The following is a 22,633-nucleotide window of genomic DNA, read 5'->3' as shown; positions in this document are numbered from 1 at the left end:
AATTTCCATGACCCCTTTTTATCCAAGATCAAGTGACTGAAAAGTACTACGATCACAATGTAAAAAAAAAAAACGACAAAAAACATGCACACACATTCAAAGACATCTACAGAGAGGAGGAGGAGGGAGACAGCTGACCCTTCTCAGGATTTCAATCTTTTTTCTCCTTTTTTTTTACAAACTGCTAGCAGTTAAAGGTCACAAAATATAAATAAACAAGAGCTCATATGGCACTTGTGACGAGGCCGGACGAACCAAGAGCTCATATGGTATGAGCTGTAGCAAAATTCAAGAATCAATAGATTGATTTAAAAGGAAAATCGGAGGCTTAATGCCGGTCGGGATTTAAAATAAGAGCTCTGAGTCACGATGTCCTTCTAAATATCAAAATTCATTAAGATCTGATCACCCACTCGTAAGTTGAAAATACCTCATTTTTTCTACTTTTTCCTCTTCATTCAGCCCCCCAGATGGTCTATTCGGGGATAACAACTTTATCAAGTCAATTTGTGCAGCTCCCAGACACGCCTACCAATTTCCATCGTCCTAGCGCGTTCAAAAGCACCAAACTCGCCAAAGTACTGAACCCCACCCACTAACTGCCCCAAATAGAGTGGATCTTTACGGTTACGTCAATCACGTATCTACGACATTTGCTTATTCTACCCAACAAGTTTCATCCCCATTTATCTACTCTAAGCATTTTCCAAAATTTCCGGTCCCCCCCCCCCCAATGTAAACAGATCTGGTCGGGATTTGAAAAAAAGCTCTGAGACATGAGTTCCTTCTAAATATCAAATTTCATTAAGATCCGGTCACCCGTTGTTAGGTTAAAAATTCCTCAATTTTTTTTTAATTTTTTCAAATCAACACCATCCCCCGCAGCTCCTCCAAAGTGAACAGATCCGTTCCAATGATGTCAATCACGTATCTATAACTTACGCTTATTCTTCCCATCAAGTTTCATCCCGATCTCTCCACTCTAAGCATTTTCCAAGATTTCTGTTTTCCCCCTCCAACCCCCTTTGTCTCCAGGTCCGATTCGAATTGAAAATGGAGCATCTGAGACATAAGATCCTTCTATATATCAAGTTTCATTAAGATCCGATCACCCGTTCGTAAGATAAATATACCTCAATTTTCACGTTTTCCAAGAATTCCGGTTTCCCCCTCCAACTCCCCCCAATTTTACCGGATCTGGTCGGAATTTAAAATAAGAGCTCTAAGGCATAAGATCCTTCTAAATATCAAATTTCATTAAGATCTGATTACCCGTTCGTAAGTTACAAATAGGCCTAACTCATTTTTTTCCAATTTTTCCGAATTAATCCTCCCCTCCCCTCGACTCCACCAAAAAGGACAGATCTAGTCCGGTTATGTCAGTCATGTTTTTATTCCTTCCACCAAGTTTCATCCTAATCTCTCCGCTTAAAGTGTTTTCCAAGATTTCCGCCCCCCCCCCCCAATGACGCTGGATCCGGTCGGGATTTAAAATGAGAGATCTGAGTTACGAGGTCCTTCTAAATAAAAAATTTCATTAAGATACGATTACTCCTTCGTAAGTTAAAAATACCTCATTTTTCTATTTTTTTAGAATTAACCCTCACCCCCAACTCCCCCAAACAGAGCAGTTCCGTTCCGGTTATTTCAATTACATTTCTAGTACCTCTACTTGTTTTTCCCACCAAGTTTCATCCCGATCCCTCCCTCCACTCTAAGCGTTTTCCAAGATTTTAGGTTCCCCCTCCAACTCCTCCCAATTTCACCGGGTCTGGTCGAGATTTAAAATAAGAGCTCTGAGACATGATATCTTTCCAAACATCAAAATTCATTAAGATCCCATCACCCGTCCGTGAGTTAAAAATACTTGATTTGTTCTATTTGTTCCGAATTAACCGCCCCCCCCCCCCCCCCCCCCCCCCCCAGATGGTCAAATCGGGAAAACGACTATTTCTAATTTAATCTGGTCTGGTCCCTGATACGCCTGCCAAATTTCATCGTCCTAGCTTACCTGGAAGTGCCTAAAGTAGCAAAACCGGGACCGACAAACAGACCAACAGAATTTGCGATCGCTATATGTCACTTGGTTAATACCAAGTGCCATAAAAAAGGAAAAAAAGAATACTGTAACCTATGTAATTCGTATTTGTGTGCATTTATATATATATATATATATATATATATATATATATATATATATATATATATATATATATATATATATTTATACAGATATATACTTGAAACAATTACCTTATTTATGTAATTCCCTAAAATAACACACATACCCTCCCACTCACTAAATTAATCCATTGCATAGTGCCTGAAAAGACTAAAGCTGATAATCTGCATTAATACACTTAAAAGACTTTTATTTATTTTTAAATAGATACATTATTGCAAAACTTTTCAGAAAACACTTAGTCTATATATGCAATGGAAATAAGGAATGAAAAAATATTCTTGGCGAAACAGACAACATACATGACATTTTTAATGGACACTGAAATCGGATTCTACAAGGACACATCGATACACTAACTCAAATTACTTTCCTTTTGTATTGGAATTGTTCTACGATCAGGAACAGCCTAATGTGTCTTAAATTTTTTACTGTTCTGAAAAAGTAGGATACAAATTAAACCCTATTATAAGAAAATTTTAGAAAGGAGATGACCTAATCCTAAATAATATCTATGTTTCAGCCCTTTTCCATATGGTTTGAACCAAAGGTTCCAAACATATGCAATGGAAAAAAATTTTGAGGAAGACAACAATTCAAGAAAATCACATCAAATAGTGCAAACACATGAAAAATGTGAAAAAATTATGGAGGAAGTCGCAAAGAGCTTGAGATTTAAGGAAAGATGAGACAGATCCGCGTCCGCTTGAAATAGAATAGAATTTTATTTTAAAAACTTCTATCATAGCAAGGTTGCCGAATTCGAATTTTACGTCAAACAAGCATAAGTAAATATATATATATATATATATATATATATATATATATATATATATATATATATATATATATATATAAAATCGAAAGAACTTGACTTGGACACGGCTTGTGACGGTGGAAACGGCATCCACGTCACAGCATCCCCTGTGTGGTTAATTTTATCTTCTTTTTGCTATGGTAAAGTTTAAGCTCGAAACGAAATCTTCCTAATAGATGTAGAATATAGTAAATATTTTATCTTGACGTAACTTGCGAAAGAGACGTGTATTTCAACAGGCAAAATTCCTCATTGCTTAGTATTGTACTTAATATACGTCAATCTCTTTTTAGTGAAGAGCTTGTCCTGTCTTTGGCACTATCTATATAGTGGCAAACAGCAAAAACTGAAAAAAAACATTTTTTACGCTAGTAACGACTGCATACTATATGTAAGCTTCCTTAAAAGTAGTGTAATGAACAAGAGCTAAAGTGTCAAAGTCCCCGTGGAGTATCTTTAAATGGTCATTTTAAGCCCTTTGACAGGGGTAGGAAATCATCCCCACATTATTTAATAAAACTATATCATTTCCAATACAATGTGATATTATTTATTTAAAAAAAACTCAAAAAGAGTATTTTGTACGCCTAGGTTGAAACATGCAGTAGGATACATGTACTAGTTTTGAATATTATCTGGTTATCATGATATACTGCTATATGACCTGGTGAAACATACCACTAAGTTATGTTGTGTATTAGGGTGGATTTGAATCCATCTCTAATGTTTCTATTTGGAAAGTTCTTTTTTTTTAAGAAAGAGGAACGCAGGGGTGGGACGACAGACCAATTTATTAGTCGCACCACGTAGCGAAAATATAGTCGTAAAATAAGTCTGGTTCTAAATGGCAGGTAGAAGCAGGTTATGAAAAACATAAAGGATAATAGTCAATTCCGGAAAACATTTTAAATTACAAAATTTTACCTGCCCGTTTATTCAGAAGCACTCCAAATCTCCATGTTCGTCACAACCTAGTTACTGATTGGCACAGTTGACTATACTATAGCCTACTACAATTGTTGAGCACCTCTTTCTAACAACTTCTGTATAATCAGATTGAGGCTAACTTGGAAAGTTTAAATAAAAAGTGAGAGCGTTAATAAATAATGTTTTTTAATTTATCATAACTAGCACTGTTCGTTCAACCTTTTTATTTTGTACAAAGGCAACAAAAATTAGCTTATTTACATTAACATCTTTCATCGCGGCACATTTAACCGGATTTAATTACCTGAACTGGCGTTAAATTGTTTATTAAATTCTTAAAAATTAAATCATTAATTTTAAAATTTACTAAATTTATTTAATAAATTTAAAATTAAAATTTTTTTTAATTTATTAAATTTAAAATTTATTAAATTTGTTAAATCCTTAGCGGCGAAAGAGTAATTAAAAGTACGCTCCATAAAAAAAAATCACAAAATTATTCTATCTAGAGGTTTAACTTCTGATTAAATTTTTACCGCGGCACATTAGCAGCTATGAATTTCTTTTCGTGCAGTTAAATTTTAGTGTATTTGATTTCATAGAGTATGCCTCTCAGTAATAAGTAGCACAAGTCAGAAGTGTTACTGTCCCTCAGCTATTCACAGAACACGCAGTGTTAAACTGATCATTTTGTCAAATAAACCTTGACGGTGAAAAGGACCCTCGTCACTTTCATTACCGACGAATCTAAATTCAGAATCATTAAATTGATACATTTGCACAGCTTTGGCGTGAGGCACGAATACTACGATCCGGTCGACATTTTTTGTGCTTTGGAGAGAGTATAAGAGATGGTACCATTCTGATTTTTGAGGAGGGGAGGGGTATATTAAATCATTAATTACGGCCTTCGGGCTATGAATGGAATATGTAGAAATACATGCTTCGCTGTAAGGTTATTGGGGGTGATTAGGAAGTGTGTCATGGACTGGTAGCTTTTTTTTTAGTGTGTATTTTTGGTACCCGGACAAGTTTTTTAGTGTGTATTTTTGGTACCCGGACAAGTTTTTTACTGCTCGGGAGAGGAGTATCAACACAAACTAGAGGCATTAAAAAAGATGTTATGAACAAATTAAAAACGGAGAAGAAGGATAATTCCATTCTCTATCAGTGCTCTTAATTCAAAAATTTCCAATATACCCCTTGCCTCAAATCGATAAATATAAAATAATGAGCATAAATAAAAAACGAAATTTTCACGACACAATGGCACACAGCCATGTTCCTTGCCGTGCACAAAACTATGCTTAATGGCACACAGCCATGGCATGTTCCCTTTGGTTTCGTTGCTCGAAGATAATAGTTTCTTCAAAAATCAACGCCTTGAGTCGCTCCTTGGGCAAGTCGTCTAATTCTGTTTCGAACTTAAAAGGCTCTTCTGCAACAGGCTGAAAAAAAGGTCATATTCATTATTTTAATGAACAAGGTGCAGTCATTTACTGAAAATAGACACATACGCAGGATGAGGGGTCACCCCTTAAAACATATGCTTACAATCTTTAGTTTTGCTTCCAGTAATAAAGAAATGATACGAGATTTAGTGGGACATTTCTCCACATAAATTATATTAAAGAACAATGATGAACAAAATCTTATTATAATTGTCCTGAAAAAAAAATATTTTACTTTGAAAAAAGGCACAGGAGCTAAAACGGCAGCGGATCATAATCCGGTAATCATTCCTACATAAATTTTCACTGAGCGAGCTCTTCTTCCTCGTAAAGGATGTACTCTTTATTTTGCCACCTTTTTTCATTCTTTTTAATGCATTGCATTTTCTCCTTTTCAATCTACCATCGCTTTTCTATTCTGTTTCGAATTTTATTGAATTTAAGCGTTTTGATGGTTTTTTATTTATTTTTTTCAGATGTCACTCTTGCTATACATAATTATCCTTTTCTTTATTTTTTATTTCGACTAGTTCTTCATTTCTTACATTTTCTCTTTTATTTACTATTGGGTTTATTTTATTAATTTACTATTGTAGTACCAATTATGACTTTATTTTAGGTGAGTTTGTTTTGACAAAACGGGAACTCGACGCGTTTTTTAAGTGAGAATCCAATAAATCTCATTTTATCTGAAGATGATTATCTGATAGTTTCCGACCATCTTTGACATGGCTGGACCAATTGGTTGCTTAATTGTAGTTTCTTTTGAAATGGACAAAAGATGCACACTGCAACACTGCCGACGAGGCACTTGATTTAAAAAAAAAGAGAAATGCGCAACTACTTAAAAAAGAACTGCATTTAGTTATATTCCAGTAGACCAAATGTATTTCAAATTTAAAAGTAAACTTTGACACACCGAACATGAGTGAATCTGAACTATTTTCTGATTTCAAACGCAATGAAAATTTCGTTTTATAGTTTCCCTGAAAGATAATCTAGTAGAGCTTAAATCTCCAAGGTAAAAAATCATATTCACTCACTTCTCTGTGTCCTTACTATTAAAATGCAACCGTATTTGCCTTAAAAAAAGCTATGGATCTCCACACTTTAAATGTCGAAACACACTGCTTCTTGATTAAACAAATTCAATTTCTACGGGAAGTATAGAAGAGAGAGAGAGGGGCGAAGGGAGAGAGAGCATTTCCTTGATCACGCCCTCATAAAGCGCCATGATGCACATAAAATGTTATGGTACCCAAAAATCGAACTTTGGGTGACAGTTCTGTAGGGGGAATAGACTAGAAAGGATGAAAAGGGTACCGTAATACTCTCCCTGGTCAAATAACATAAACCTGAGAATTACAGTCCCCAATCTTATATACTACCCCTGTCATTCCTTGTATACTACCTCTCTCATTCCTCTTAATCAACTTTGTAAATCATCTGCTGACTAAAAGAACTAAGCAAGTTTTAGCAGCTAGTCTAGTTCTAGGCTTGACTTGTGGCTTGAGTACACAAAGATTTAGAAGAGGCAAGGGAGAAAATTTCTTTTCAATAGCTAGGGGGGGCAGTTTTTTTTTAATGAAAATACCAAAAAGTAGTATTTTTCAATGGAAATACTGTATCTATCAAAATCTAGGGGGGAGGGGGTGCAGAAAAGTATAGCCATCTCCACAACTGATTAATTCAGAGCTCCGAAACACATCACCATGCTTTTATGTAGATTTATATCTAAAAACAACACAAAAAAGAAACACATCCAGTGTTGATAGAACTTTGAGTGCTAGGCTATCTTAATGTCATGAATTTTTGCACATAATAAATGAGTAATTGGAGAAAGCAAAATCCTGCCAAACATTAAATGAAGGTCTAGTTGTTTCGACCCTTTGTTGTACCCGTGATAATCCACGTTCGAATCTTGGTTAAGGAACATTTTTCGAGAGACTCGATTTTCGGTTCTTAATTTGGGAGAACACGTTTTTATGGCACTTGGTATTAACCATGAGACATATAGCAATTGCAAATTCTGTCGGTTTGTCTGTCGGTCCCGGCTTTGCTACTTTAGGCACTTCCAGGTAAGCTAGGACGATGAAATCCGGCAGGCGTATCAGGGATCGGACCAGATTAAATAGAAATAGTCGTTTTCCCGATTTGACCATCTGGGGCGGGAGTGGGGGGGGGGCCCCCGTTAATTCGGAAAAAATAGACAAATTGAAGTATTTTTAACTTACGAACAGTTGATCGGATCTTAATGAAATTTGATGTTTGGATGGATATCGTATCTCAGAGCTGTTATTTTAAATCCCGACCGGATCTGGTGATATTGGGGGGGGGGAGTTGGGAGGGGGAAACCTAAAATCTTGGAAAACAATGAGAGTGGAGGGGTCGGGATGAAACTTGGTGGGAAAATAAGAACAAGTCCTAGATACATGACTGACATAACCGGAACGGATCCGCTCTCTTTGAGGTATTTGGAGGGGGGGGGGGTTAATTCTGAAAAATTAAAAAAATGAGGTATTTTTAACTTACGAACGGGTGATCGGATCTCAATGAAAATTGATATTTAGAAGGATATAGTGTCTCAAAGCCCTTATTTTAAGTCGCGGCCGGATCTGGTGACATTGGGGGGAGTTTGGGGTGGGGGAACCTAAAATGATGGAAAACGCTTAGATTGGAGGGATCGGGATGAAACTTGGTGGTAAAAATAAGCAGAAGTCTTAGATACGTTATTTACATAATTGGAACGGATCCGCTCTATTGGGGGGGGGGGGGGGTAATTCTGAAAAATTAGAAAAAATGACGTATTTTCAACTTACGAAGGAGTTATCGGATCTTAATGAAATTTCATATTTAGAAGGACCTCGTAACTCAGATCTCTTATTTTAAATCTCAACCGGATCCAGCGTAACTGGGGGAGGGGGCAGTTGAGGGTACCGGAAATCTTTGAAAATACTTAAAGCGGTAAGATCAGGATGAAACTGGATGGGAAGAATAAAAACCTGTCTAAGATACGTGACTGACATAACCGGAACAGATCTGCTCTCTTTGGTGGAGTTGGGGGGGGGGAGTAATTTTGAAAATTGAGGTATTTGTAACTTACGAAAGGGTGACCAGATCTTAATGAAATTTGATATTTAGAAGGATCTTGTGCTTTAAAGCTCTAATTTTAAATTCCGACCAGATCCTGTGACATTGGGGAGATTGGAGGGGGAAACCGGATGGAAAACGTGAAAACTGGGGTATTTTTATCTTACGAATAGGTGATGGGACCTTAATGAAATTTGATATTTAGAAGGAATTCATGTCTCAGAGCTCTTATTTCAAATCCCGACCAGATCTTTTGACATTGGGGGGAGTTGGAGGGGGAAATCTTGGAAAACACTTGGAGTGGAGGAATCGGAATGAAGCTTGGTGGATAGAATAAGCAAATGTCCTTGATACGTGATTGACGGAACCGTACAAGATTCGCTCTCTTTGGGGGAGTTGGGAGAGGGGTTCAGTGATTTGGCGAGTTTGGTGCTTCTGGACGTGCTAGGACGATGAAAATTGGTAGGCGTGTCAGGAAGCTGCACAAATTGACTTGATAAAAGTCGTTTTCCCAGATTCGACCATCTGGGGGGCTAAAGGGAGAGGAACAATTAGAAAAAATTAGGTATTTATAACATAAGAGTGGGTGATCGGATCTTAACGAATTTTTATATTTAGAAGGGCATCGTGACTCAGAGCTCTTATTTTAAATCCTGACCGGCAAAGCCTCTTATTTTCCTTTTAAATCAATCTATTGATTCTTAGAATTTTGTTAGAGTTCATACCATATGAGCTCTTGGCTCCTTGCCTCGACACAAGTGCCATATGAGCTCTTAGCTCTTGTTTCGTTATTTTCTATGAGCTTTGCATGAGACTTTTCTATGAGCTTTGCATGAGAATTTTGCAAGAGCTCATACCATATGATCTCTTAGCTCTTCTTGCCTCGTCACAAGTGCCATATGAGCTCTTAGCTCTTGTTTGAGAGCAAATCATTAGAAATTAAAATCGCACCATTCGAATCCCATCTAATAAAACCCTATACAGGACAATTACAGTCTTCCACCTTGAACAATAAGGAAAATTACTTTTTTGTATAGAAAGATTGAAGTGCCTCTTCTGTATCTCCTTCTTCTTTATTTTTCATCCCCGCGAGTAGGGCGTTACACAGTGAAGTCAAATTTTTAAAAAGTAATCAGTTACAAAAATAGGTTTCTAAATGAGGCTCTTTAATAAATTCAAAGGCTCTCTAATTCTCCATTAGTGGCGAAGAAAAAAAGGGTTATCAGTACTTTCCGCGTACAAAGTGACCTTCTTAATGTTCAGGGAGGGGGCCTGTAATTTTGCTATCTGGGGTTTTCAGTAATGGTGATTCCAACGGTGTATTTTCCATCTGACGTAACTTTCGGGAGGTTTTATTTTACTTTTTCGATATTCCAATAAATTTGGCTTCAAAATAACACATTAGTATTAAGATTACTCGAGATAATAGTTAACATTCCAGAATCAGCTGGAAATGGCATTTTTACCCCAGGCAGTATTTTTTTTTCAAAATTTTTTTTTACACTTTATTTACTATGGGCAGTGGTTCACTCTTTACTTGGTTGCAGCTCGCTGCAACACTGACATAAACATTAAAAAGAAACAACAAATAAAAAACAATCATGTCACGAATCCATAGTACACATTTAAAAAATCACAGTGTGATGAGCTGTTTGAAATTCTTGCGAAAACCAAGGATTGGTCTTTCTTTGTTCTTTTTCAGGCCTTTGGGTCAATATCACCTTTGAATTCGAAGAGTCTAACACTTTCCTGTAACTACACAAGTCACTCACACACTTTACCTATTGTTAGCTTTTATTTTTGACACTCACACCCCCCCCCCATACCCATGGAACAAATTCAAACGTACGTACCTGTTCGACCATAACCCCATTCTAATAAAATTATCATACAATGAAAGCAATACTGGAATGCCTACCTCATCAGCGGGGTCATAATACTGTTCCAGGTAAGGATGAGCTAATGCCTCTTCAACAACTATCCTCTTATGTGGATTGAACGTTAGCATTCTGTCCAACAGGTCTAAAGCTTTTAGATCAGCGTTTGGGAAAAGTTTACACCAGGGTACCTTCGGTTTTACAGGCAGTGATTGAAGGTAACTTCTAGCCTTAAATAAAATTTGATTTAAATCATTATCTTAGTATAGACTATTATTATTAGTGTAAAGTGCATTAAAAAAATCAAATCAGATACAAAAACTTAAATAAAAAAATCAAGGGACATACAGTGTCATACCATTAGACGTCATTTTCAGCCATATTTTTTCCAAATTTTCGTTGAAGGAACAGACAGGGAAACCCCTACTCTTTGCAGTTGAGAGTGCAGCGAAATAACTTGATTTCTTCATCCAAAAGGAACCAAGCTTCTCTGGGTAGCAGAGATATTTGTTCAACGAAAGGCTACTCTTGGTAATCCTATGTCATAAGTCATAACCCGAAACTCAGTAAGATTGACGTTTCTGTTTCTTCTCAAAATACTAGGAGGAATTATTGTCTTTCATACCCTTATAACTTGATAAAAAATGAACTATTTAACTGGTTAACAGTTTTGCCCAAAAAAGCAAAATTTTTTAACCAAATGTCGTTTATATCCGTTTATATCTCTTTTATATCCAACTAAAGTTAAATCTAGCTTTGCTGTCGACACAATCTAAACATGATGTTCGATTCGTTGTTTTTGTTAACAACGACGTCGACCTAGAAAATATGACAACACAGAAGAGATAAAGAGAAAAAAAAGAAAATATGACAACACAGAAGAGAGAATAGAGAAGAGATAAAGAGAAAAGAGAGAAAATATGACAACACAGAAGAGAGAATAGAGAAGAGATAAAGAGAAAAGAGAGAAAATGTGACAACACAGAAGAGAGAATAGAGAGGAGATAAAGAGAGAAGAGAGAAAATATGACAACACAGAAGAGAGAATAGAGAAGAGATAAAGAGAGAAGAGAGAAAATATGACAACACAGAAGAGAGTACATAATTTCGTTCGTGTGATCCAACGATAATACTTGGCTGACAGATAACGAATCGGATAGTTTAACAAAAATAGGAATTAAACACAAACTCCGTGCTCTGTCAATAGGTTACACGAAACAAATGAGACTCGAGAATTCAGCACTGGGATAAACCTAATGTTCGAATAGTACAAGTTAGGCTACAGATCACATAGAAATCAAGACAAAACTTTGTCAAATTTTAGTGAAGGACTAGAACCAGCAGAATAATCAAATTTTCCGATGACCACAAACAACCACGAAATATGCGAATGTAGAATGAATTATGAAAGGACGCGTAAAGTCAACGAATTTTCTAAAAGGCGTAACTTGCGCCATGGAACTATCAAATCCCTCAAATTTTGCAAGGAATAAAATACAAATGAACATTTCAAAATACCAAATCAGCAAATGGGCAAAACTAGTGTGATAGAAATAGAGAATTCGTATCCTGAATTCACGAAATCCCTGAATAGTAGCCTACGATATAAATACCGACTCCGATTGTTAAAGAATAATGAATTGTCGAATATCAAACTGAGAAATATCGAATTGTCAAGCTTTACCGAAATGTCCACTTTCTATAAAAATTATATAAAATCCCGAAGAAGTTGAGGGGGTGCACCCCCTCCCATTCAGGACACCCCAAGCTAACACAGCAATTTGAACAATCCCAAGTAAGATTGATCGGTATCATAATTTCTTTTCTTTTGTTTTGTCTGAAATTCTTCTTTGATAGTTCTAGCGTCAATTGAATGGAGGCAATGGGCCTTTGTGGCCAGAGTGTCGACTCAGTGAGTCTGCCCGTAATAATAATAATAATAATAATAATCATCATCTATTGAAGTGAATGCTTTTTATATTTTTTTTTTCAGCTTTTTACTTATGTTCTTAATAGCTGGTTTTGGAGTTGTAACCGTATTTTTTCTTTTTTTTTTTTTTTTTTTTACAATGGCGTACTTCAAATTTCAATTTGACGTTATTGTCGAGGGATTTCTGAGTCGTCATCGAATTGGCTGACATCGAAACGTTATGTTACAAGAGAAATATTTGTTATCAGTTTCTTCAAAAACTCCTTTTTTTTCATGAGACTACTATGGACTATGTTTAACTTTTTACTAGCTGAAGCTGCAAGTACAATGAGCATCAATTCTCGGATTTTTATAAACAAGTCTTTCTTTCAACTGAAATTCTAAAAGAACAAAAAAGGGAGCTTTAGGATGACCTAATTAGGTTTACTCATACTGGGAGACCGTTACACAAGACAAGACGGTGCATTTCACTACATATATAAAACTTCGACTTAAAATAAAGGGAATATAAAAAACAAACCTTTTCATTAACAATGAACTGCAGGTCATCTTGAGTTGGTGATCCCAAAATTCCAAGGATATGATTCAACTGGTCCAGATAATGTTTTCCCGGGAAAAGAGGTCTATTTGACAGCATTTCAGCTAAAATACATCCAACTGACCAGATGTCGATTGACTTGGTGTATCCTTTAGAGTTGAGCATAATTTCAGGAGCTCTGTACCATCTTGTTGCAACATATTCAGTTAAGAACCCAGTGTGGTCATGTTCTGGATCTGCCACTCGTGCGAGGCCAAAATCACATATCTGAAATTCATATTCATAATATTAATTGATAAGAACAAATTTTCTCAACAAAGATATATAGCATCGTTAGAGACTTCTAACAAATATGTGTCCGTTTAGCAGTATATCCAGTTCTTAACATCATTTCAAGATGAGCTCATAGGGGAAAAAATACTTCCTTGAAAAAGCAAGTTAAATTAACTGGAAATTCTGTTGGTTAAAATTTTGCGAGACAACTTTCAAAAGCACTTACATACAAAATATGCACCGAACAAGCAAAAACAGTACGTCAATCAACTTGGCACGTACCAGATAAGAGTGAAAACAGTTGAAAACTCTCATCTCTATACGCATGAGCAAAAAAAAAGACAGCCTGATGATAAAAAATGAAGTATGTGTTCTTTCAAGAAAACCAAGGAGTAACCTAATGGAACTGAAATTAAAAATTAAGATCTCGTGCACTAGAAAGCTAACAGTTATGAATCTGATATCGATTGGACAACACTGAGCACCTTTAGGCCTGATGGATCAATTAAAGCTGTAAGATGAGTGAGGGATTACTTTATTAACATTAACTTCAGGAATTTTCTTTTTAATAGTTATTAGATTAAAGCCAAGTTGGCCATTAAGTTATAGAATTATTCTTGTAAGCTTGTTTGTCCTTTTATGACTTACTTTTACTAAGTCAGAAAGAGACGAAACTTATGCTTATTTCACGTTTATAATACAGCCAAAAATAGCCTCTACACTTCCTCTGGAACCAATGAAAATGAATACTCAATAACATCGGTGGTCATTATCAAATCACATGCGTGTAACGCATGTGAGGAGCGACCCGGCTCAATAGTAACTAAAACTCTAAAAAAAATAGAATTCTTATACTAATGTATATATCAAAAGAATCAAATTTTTATACTGATTTCAAATATATAACTTTCATTTAATTTTAGTCTTAACAATTAAGGTAACGAGCCTGAGAAAATTTGCCTTAATTTCGAAAAAGCGGGGAACCACCGCTTAAAAGTCACAGAATTTTAATAAAAATCACACCATCAGATTCAGTGTATCAAATAATCATTCAATTCACCATCAATTCAGTCTATCAAATAATCATGTCTTTAGGCGTAAAATGACCCCCTCCCTCCACAGTCTTTGGGGGGAGGCCTGTAAGTTATGAAATTTCTCCTATTGCTTACGTATAGTATTTACGTACAGTATAGTATTACATTTTTTTTCTGGGGGGAGGGGGCTTGATGTGGATTTCTATAGGTAGAATCTTCCTTGGGGAGCGAAATTTCGGGGAGATGTTCAAGCAGAAATCTTACATTGGGAGATTTGACAGAATTACTACACGAAATTATTTTTAATTGTCCTACTTCTCTTTGCCAAATTTTTCGCGCGGAGAATTATCCAGGGGCTTTTTTCCGCGTGTTTATGTTTCCTGGGAAATAATTTCTACGGCAAGGGGCATTTCTGGAGTGATCAAGAAACCGATTAGAAATTAACGTCTTATTCAAATTAAAGAATGACAAGGAGAATTTTTCAGACTGAATCGTCCGCAAGCAATTTTAAACGGGGGGGGGGGGGGTTCTGAAACTGTCTTTAGGAAATTTGATGGGGGGAAGGGTGCACTTTACGCTAGATTAAATTTCCACGAAGTTTTTCGTGAGAGGTAGGGGTATATTTCACAGAGCGTGAGCCAGATTTACCGGCATTATTTCAAAAACAAACAGAAATTATTCCGTATATGAAGGGTTACTCCCTCCTCAATATCTTATTCTTTACGCTAAAGTTTGACTGTTTACTAAAACTGAAACACGGGGGCCGTTTAATTAGAATAGGAAGCTTTTTCAAAGGTGCTAACAGCTTTAGCGCAAAGAGCATGGTATTGAGGAAACTGAAAAAAAATGGGAAACAATTACAAACACTTGATAAAAAAATTACTGAAAATCAGCGAAGATTATAACACACCAGATCGAACTCAAATGTGAACTCCAATTTAGTCCTTTCAGTTCAGCAGATTGGTGGTATCGGTCGATTCATCACTAAATCAACTTTGGATGCTTCTGCCACATCGGAAACGTCAAGAAAGACAAACTTGTTCACCTGAATTCTCATAAAATACACTCTCGTGTCTTGGTCTAAGATCTCCACTGCTTGCGCTGCATCAAAAACTTCTTTTCGTTACCCTTTTCCACGGGAAAATTTGGCCACAAAAGGATCACCCACTTCGAGCATTTCGGCGTCAAGAGGTTCACATCCTTCGATTTCGCTACAATGGAGCAACTCATCACTTGTTGATGAGCACAGACTTATCTCAAACTCTTCAGAATCTAGGTTATTAATGGCCTCAATAGCCGCGACTTCTATGCTAGAGCGGTCTGAAATCTTGCTCTTTGTGACTTCTTCTAGCTACTTTTTTTGTGTGTGTTTTACTCTGCGAACTTTCTACGTTCTTGTCCTTCCTCTTGAGCGGTTTCCTGATAGTTTCAAACGAACATACACATAGGAACGGTCTGATCTTTTACGGTAGCCTGAAACCAGAAGAAGAATAACGACTCTGTGCCGTTACTCTGAATGTTCATGACTTGGGGTCTACCGTTGCCAAGCAACTGCATATCAGCGACTTCTGAAGGAAGAAATACTGCATCTGGAAATATTTCACAATTGAAGGGGTGAATTTCTGTGGACTGGATAGCTGCTTCTATGTTGGAAAGGCTAAAAGTTTCTAGAAAGAAACCAAATGACAGCATCACACCGTCATAATAGACAACGGCCCCCCTCCCACAAAAAGGGACGCAAAAAGTATCGACAAATATTTTCTCCTGATCGACTCGAAACTTGTATCCTCAAATTCTTGCTAAGAGGATCTCAACACAGAAGGAAAAATACAAGAAAAATCATTCCCTTCAAAGTAGACCCGATAAAGAGCCGAAAAGTTTGTTATCCCATCATTTCTCACAGGAAGACGGTAATTGAAACTTTAGAGGGAGCTTATCTGATTGAAAATTAAATTATATTATTGTTTTTGCGCACATGAAGTTCCTTTTGGCTCAGGCAGTTACGGCTGTAAATCCTGCGTGATCCCTTTTCCCATCATAAATTCCAGATTTAAACAATTGGCAATTTGCATTATTTACGGCCTTTGTCCATGGGTTGTGGAGGCCATATCATTCCAAGAATGGCTTTGGGAGTTAAGGAGAGGCCAGAAAGAAATGGGAGGGGGAATGGTTACTCTCCAATCACTTTTGACATTTAAAAGAACGCTAGAACTTTCAATTTTAGGTCGAATGAGCTTTCTCTGAAGTATCTACGACCCCCCCTTCTTTCCATACGAAATGGCAAAGAAAATAAACAAATAATATATTTTAGGCTTACCGCTCTTTACTACAGGCAACGATTGAACATATTCTTCTGATACCTACCTTATGCTAATCACGACATTGTTTAGTGATCAAGGCGATATAGAACATTAGGAAGTAAACATACTTTTCCATAAAAAAAGAGAAAAGAAAAATATGGAAATAAAATGATCCCTCTGTCAAGTTTAATATCTGTCAACAAAAGAAGAAAAAGAAGGAAGGCACTGGAATTGAAGACTGGGAAGAAAATAAACACCCGACTGCATAGACCTTGCATACTCTTCATTTTTCATTATAAACGTGATGCTAATGATAACAATCAAATTCTTAAAACCAAGTAAACAAGAAGTATATGAAAATGACAGATATGAGACAGGATAATAATAAAGAGTAGGATATACATAATTACATTCATATTTAGGACCTAGGATTTACTAGTCCAAAAAGCAAAAAAAAAAACAGATTTGTCATTTGGGTGACGAAAAGCATTTAAAAACGCTATAGTTGTCAACCCCCAAAGACCTTTTAAAATGGTAAGTCCCAAAACTGCACTGTCTCTTCTTAAAATCATCTAATGGTGTGAAACTTCACACCCAAACATAAAAATTAACCCAATACGTGACTATTCGTATTATTACTTCGTGACTTTGCCTCAAAATGAAGACTTATAAATTGTTTGCAATGCATTTCATGGTAATAACAATTTGAGCCTATGTCTATTACAGAAGGATTCCCACAGAATCCCTTTAAAGTCAATTTACTGAGGGGATCCATTTTCTCCTTTTGGCTTTAAGGTGGTTGTCTCAGACGTTTCAAGCCCATTTGACCATTTTCGTCCAATTCTAAAGAAGAGAAATACACCTATCATTTACGTTCCCATTCGCCCAAGGTGTCTACCCCATAAATTTTAGGCTCATCGAAAAATAATTTGACAAACAAGAATCTTGTCCATCATACTGACCGATCACGAAGAACATGTGGTAGATATTTTGAAGGAACTAAGCACGAAAAAAGAAATATTAAGCCCCCGAATACCCCCGAGCCGCGTAATACCCCCGAAGACCTGTTTCTCGAAGAACATGTGGTAGATATTTTGATGGAACTAAGTTCGAAAAAAGAAATATTGAGCCCCTGAATACCCCCAAGCCGCGTAATACCCCCGAAGACCTATTTCCCAAAGAACGTGTGGTAGATATTTCGAAGGAACTAAGTACTAAAAAAGAAATATTGAGCCTTTGGAATCACATAATTTTCATACGAATTTGTTCATTTCTTCCGTGAAATGTCAACTTTTTGCTTGTCGCTGGTCTACTGTAACCCTTGTGAGGCTGAACTAATTTCTGAAGGCCGGAATAAAAGCTGAAGAATATAGGCTCAGTTTCAGACAGGACCAAGCTTTCAAACCAAAACATCATTAATGTCCGAAAAAACACGTAATTAAAATAAAAAATCTGCAACTTTTGCTGTTAAAACGGCTTGATTTAACCCAGCTCTCCGACTGTTTTTACTGCGAGTTCTCAACTAATGATAAAACATGTTGAATAGAAAATTGCATAGTTAATTGAAGTTGCTATGACAATACCTTTCCTTATTCGAGAGTAAATAAAGACTGACGTCAATATATGCTGTGATTTAGTTACCACTACCGGCTTTTACAATTCTATATACAAGGGCTTCATTTTAAGCTGGCACTTAATCTAAAGCATACTTTAAACGAAGGAAAAAACTAATGCAGTTCAATTTTACAAGAGTCTTTGCAAAATGAGCATAAAGAACAATATAAAAGAAAAACGGAAAGTAAAGAGCGAAGAGGGCGCAATGATTTTTTGCACTTTGTATGGAAGGAGTTGTCGGGAAAATTTTGGAAAGGGCTCATTTGATCGGAAATAGAAAGTTCTATTGCCCTTTGTAGGAGTCAAAAGTGATCGGAAGGCAACCAGCCCTCTCCCACATAACTTATTCCCCAATTTTATCGTATTAAAATTCCAAGATAGCCATTTTGTTCAGCATGATTGAAAGATCCAATAACTATGCCTCTATATATCACTCCCCCCACCAAAGCGCTAGGGATAAGGGTTGGGAAGGTTGCTGGGACAGAATTCAAATTTTCTATTTGTTCCCATTTATAGTTAGCTGCACAGCTCTAGATGTAGTCTCTAAACACCCGCAACACCTTCATTGTTTATGTATTGACGATCATTCCTACGGCTTCACTCATGGCAGTAGCTTGTTTGTGTCTGCTTGAAGGAAAAGCTCAATACTGTTTGTTTTCACGATATCCAGTGTGCATGCAAGCTTTTTGAAGCTTCCCTCCAATGGAGGCACCGTCTGCGGTTTTGGCGAGTGATAGAGTTGTGGCGAGGGAAAGGTTAAGCAGATGGGAGAATAGGAAGCAGTCCTGAGGAACACCTGCTGACATCAGAAGCTCGTCTGTCGGTTCTTCAAGGATCTGAACCTGGCAAAAGTCTGAACCTGAAATTTGAATCTATGTCTTTGATCAGAACTACAATGCTTTCGGGTACTGCATGCCAGAACCTGTCACGCCATTTTAAGTCAATGCTCTTTGTGAAAATAATAAAAAGTAAAAGTAGTTCTTTCCAGATCTCGATATATTTCTCCAACAGCTACCCAGTGGAGAAGATTTGATCTGTGGTAGACCGATCTCTTCGGAAGCCAGTCTGAATTCTTCGAAGGTGAAGCATGTTGTCGATTTTAGTCGGTCAAGGAGAATTCTTGTGAGGAACTTTCCTGGTTAGCTTGTCTTACTAATTGGTCTGTGTAGGGGGTTTTGGAACTGGTCATAGTAATACTAATGCTTACACCCCACTTTCTATATAAAACAGCCCATACAGATTAGGACTTATAGGCTATTTTCTTCTAGCTTAAAGAAGACCACCCCGGAGAAAACCTTACACTTAAAATCTCCCATCTTTCCGTTACTTAATCACCACCTCAGGTTACCACGCCCGCCTCTAGGCTGGAGAAGGGGTATCCTACAAGTACATATATATTTCCAGACTTCTTTGTACATGAAGTGGCTCATAAAGTGAAGTGTATATAACGGCGTCGTCATATTCATGGCACTTGTGGTTTACGTATTGGCACAAGTCATAGCGTATTTTCTTTCTACTATATGTTTCAGCCTCTTATGTTCGTCCTGGCATTGCCGGTCATGCTTTTTACTATGATTATGTTTTCAGCACATCTACCCATGATTTCAGGGGTGGTCAATAGTTTATCAGAGGGAGACTGAACTAAGATATCATTGGCCATGTCTCTGATAACGGGAGTGTTTTCATCAACCAGACGATCAATTTCCTCGATCGTAAGTTGGATGTTCGACAACTTAGTTGAAAGTGCAATTCTATACTTGCTCTTTCTTCCGATATTTTTCAGCATATCAAGAAAATATTTCTCATAGTTTTTATTGGGCTGTTGAGGCTTTCGAGGGCATATATAGAATTCTGACATGACTAGAACGTGGTTTGACTCAAGGTCACCACTCCCTAAAGATACTGTATTCAGCATTGGCGATTTATAGCGTCTGTGGACGGCGTTTCCCTGTGTGGTTTTCAGGCCAACTGATTTAACAGGATATTATTCATGTGTTTCGATAAATCTGCTTTCCTGTTTTCCTCTACAGCCTCATGTGTTTCTATAAAAAAAATTCGCAATTTCTTCTACAACCTATGTGATTTCGCGGTTCTGAGATTTGTTTTGAGGCGTTGCGTCGATATTTGCTACTTCCTTGTTAATATTCCCAGAAATTTGAGATATTCGTTGCATATTATATCGCTCATAGTCTTCAATAGCATATTGAGTATCGACATTCTTGCAATCATCGTGTTCACCTCTATGAGTTAACTGATTAAGAAGTGACATCACGCGCTGAGATCGTACGTATTTTCTTATTTGGTAGATACACTTTGATTTCAATTGACAGATATAATGCCTATTGATGGCATATTAATCCATCAATAGATTGATTTATGAGCTCAAATAGATTGCCTTACTATTGGAGTAGTAACTCGGGCTCAGGCCCTCATTCCTTCTATGATATTTAACGACCGAAATTTGTATCGAAAATAATCTGGGCTATCTGACAGAATGGTCAAACAGCTCTCGGTAAAGAACTGTAAGTAAGGACCGACTTGGCTCAATAGTAACCGGAACTCTAAAAATTAGGATTTTGATAACAATAGATTCGCCAAAGAAATGGTTTTTTATGCCGATTCCAAATATATATAAATCATTAAGTTTAATGTTACTCATCAAAAGCTATGAGTCTGTGAAAATTTGCTTGGTTTTGAAAAATGGGTGAAACACCACCAAAACGTCAAGCAATCTTGACGAAAATCACACCATCAGATTTATCATATCAGAGAATCGTATTTGTAGAGGATTATCTGTACAAGTGTATCTGTAGAGGTGTCAAGCTCCTAAATACAAAATGCGGAATTTCGCATTTTTTGTCAGAAGAAAGATCATGGATGCGTGTTCATTTTTTTTTTCGTGAGTGATTACATCAAACGAGTTATCCTAGAAGATTGGGAGAGGGCTCAACTGTTCGTAAATCAAAAGTTCTATTAGCCTTATTAAGTAAACAAGAAGATTGGAGAACAAATTTTTTTCCCAAAGTCATCCGATAAAGATTTGATTTTTGTCATAATTCGTTAAGAAAGACCGTTCAAACAAAAGGGACGTCGAATTTGAATGACAAAAATTTTTATTGAACTTTTAAGATTTTAGCGTAAAGAGCTAAAATCTTCAAGAAAAAGGAGGGTTCAGGAACGGACAGCCCTCTCGTATATGGAATGGTTTCTGTTCGTTTTAAGCTTTAATGTTGGTCCGTACTTTCAGTAAAAAAAATTTTTTTTTTAATTTAACAGCAATAAGGAAGTTTTGATGTAACTAGTCGGCCAACTTAACTAGGCTAGTGAGGGGGAAGATATCACTTTTAAAAATACTATGGAGGTCCCTGAGAAAGGGTATCAACCTTATAGTGATATCGTTAAAAGGGTTAAACAACATTAGTTGGAAATTATTCAGAGGATTCGCATACTAACGGTAAAGAGATCAACGCAAATATTCTTAATTATCAAGAGCTTATCCCTGTATCTGTTTCCATAATTAAGCACTTTATCCGCAATTAAATATATATTAATTGCCAAACTTTTACGGTCTGTTTGATTTTATCTCTTTTCATAAAAACATAGCAGGTGAGAGAGATAGAACTCACATTAGATAAATTCTCAAGGGAATCCAAGTATTGATCCTTGCATTCAACATAAAGTCATGAAAGTCTCAGCAATTCACTCAACAAGTCTAAGAGACAAAGTCCCTCCTGAGATTAATTTTAAAGAGCACGTTTTCTAAAATTAAAAAAAACTAAACAGCTTTAAAGCGATGCGGTAGCTTAAAGGATCACCCTACTTGTGTGCCTTAGCTAATTAAAATTGATTCGGTGCCATATAGCCCAAACTTATAGGGCTTTGATAAGACATCCGAATATACGAAATAAAAATAAAAGCCGACACCTACATGCCCGAAAATCTTAGATAAATTATGTAACTTTTCCCGTTTTGTGCAAAACATATAGATATTGAGTTTCAATGAAACTTCCTTGGTTAAAATGAGAATCTTGTTTGTCGATTAAACGGAGCAGAATTTAAAGTTAACGAAAGGGCAGTCCTTTAAAATGCTCTAGCATACCTGCTAGGAAAATCCCAAAATCAGCTGAAAGGAAAGCTAGTCCCTTTGGAGAGTTCGGTGATGGGTCCTTTTTCTTTGAGACGGTCAGCTGACGGTGAGGCTCTCAAAATGATTTTACGATTTTGAATCACCTTAAGGGTAGAGAGATTTTATGGATACCCTATAATTGTGTTTCTGTTGTCCCACTTGATGCTAACTATTACGGACAATTTTTATTTCCAGCATGGAATCATAAATTGTTGACCGCCAAAAATTTGCTGGTTTGGTTTTAAGAAAACATTATCTCATAAACATCTAAAAAACAATACATCAAATTGTATAAAACACACAAGCACACTACTACTACTTAACAGATCCATATAGCAGCCATTTTCGTTGCCACATGTTGCATTTTTGAATCTTTGACTAAAATTCTTTTTTGAATCACATTTCGATGTTGAAAAAATAATATTCCAACAATATTGACAGGACATTTAGTTTTCTACAATGGAAAATATAATA

At 36.5% G+C, this 22,633-nt stretch overlaps 1 protein-coding gene across 1 annotated transcript in view; it reads right to left on the bottom strand.

Annotated features, from left to right (window-relative positions):
- Nucleotides 1–4,931: 4,931 nt before the first annotated feature.
- The window catches only part of LOC136025994 (mitogen-activated protein kinase 1-like), a 48,633-nt gene continuing 30,931 nt past the window's right edge, over nucleotides 4,932–22,633 (bottom strand). The window contains exons 5-7 of the mRNA XM_065702136.1: nucleotides 12,795–13,079; nucleotides 10,386–10,574; nucleotides 4,932–5,374 (exon numbers count right to left, since the gene is read on the bottom strand). Of these exons, the coding sequence (XP_065558208.1) occupies nucleotides 5,234–5,374; nucleotides 10,386–10,574; nucleotides 12,795–13,079 (615 nt within the window). The 3' untranslated portion in view covers nucleotides 4,932–5,233. The remainder of the gene's footprint in view (nucleotides 5,375–10,385; nucleotides 10,575–12,794; nucleotides 13,080–22,633) is intronic.

This window comes from Artemia franciscana, chromosome 4 (genome assembly GCF_032884065.1).
Source record: "Artemia franciscana chromosome 4, ASM3288406v1, whole genome shotgun sequence".
Lineage (NCBI taxonomy): Eukaryota > Metazoa > Arthropoda > Branchiopoda > Anostraca > Artemiidae > Artemia > Artemia franciscana.
The sequence above is the reverse complement of the archived record's forward strand: the minus strand, read 5'-3'. Positions and strand labels throughout refer to the sequence as shown.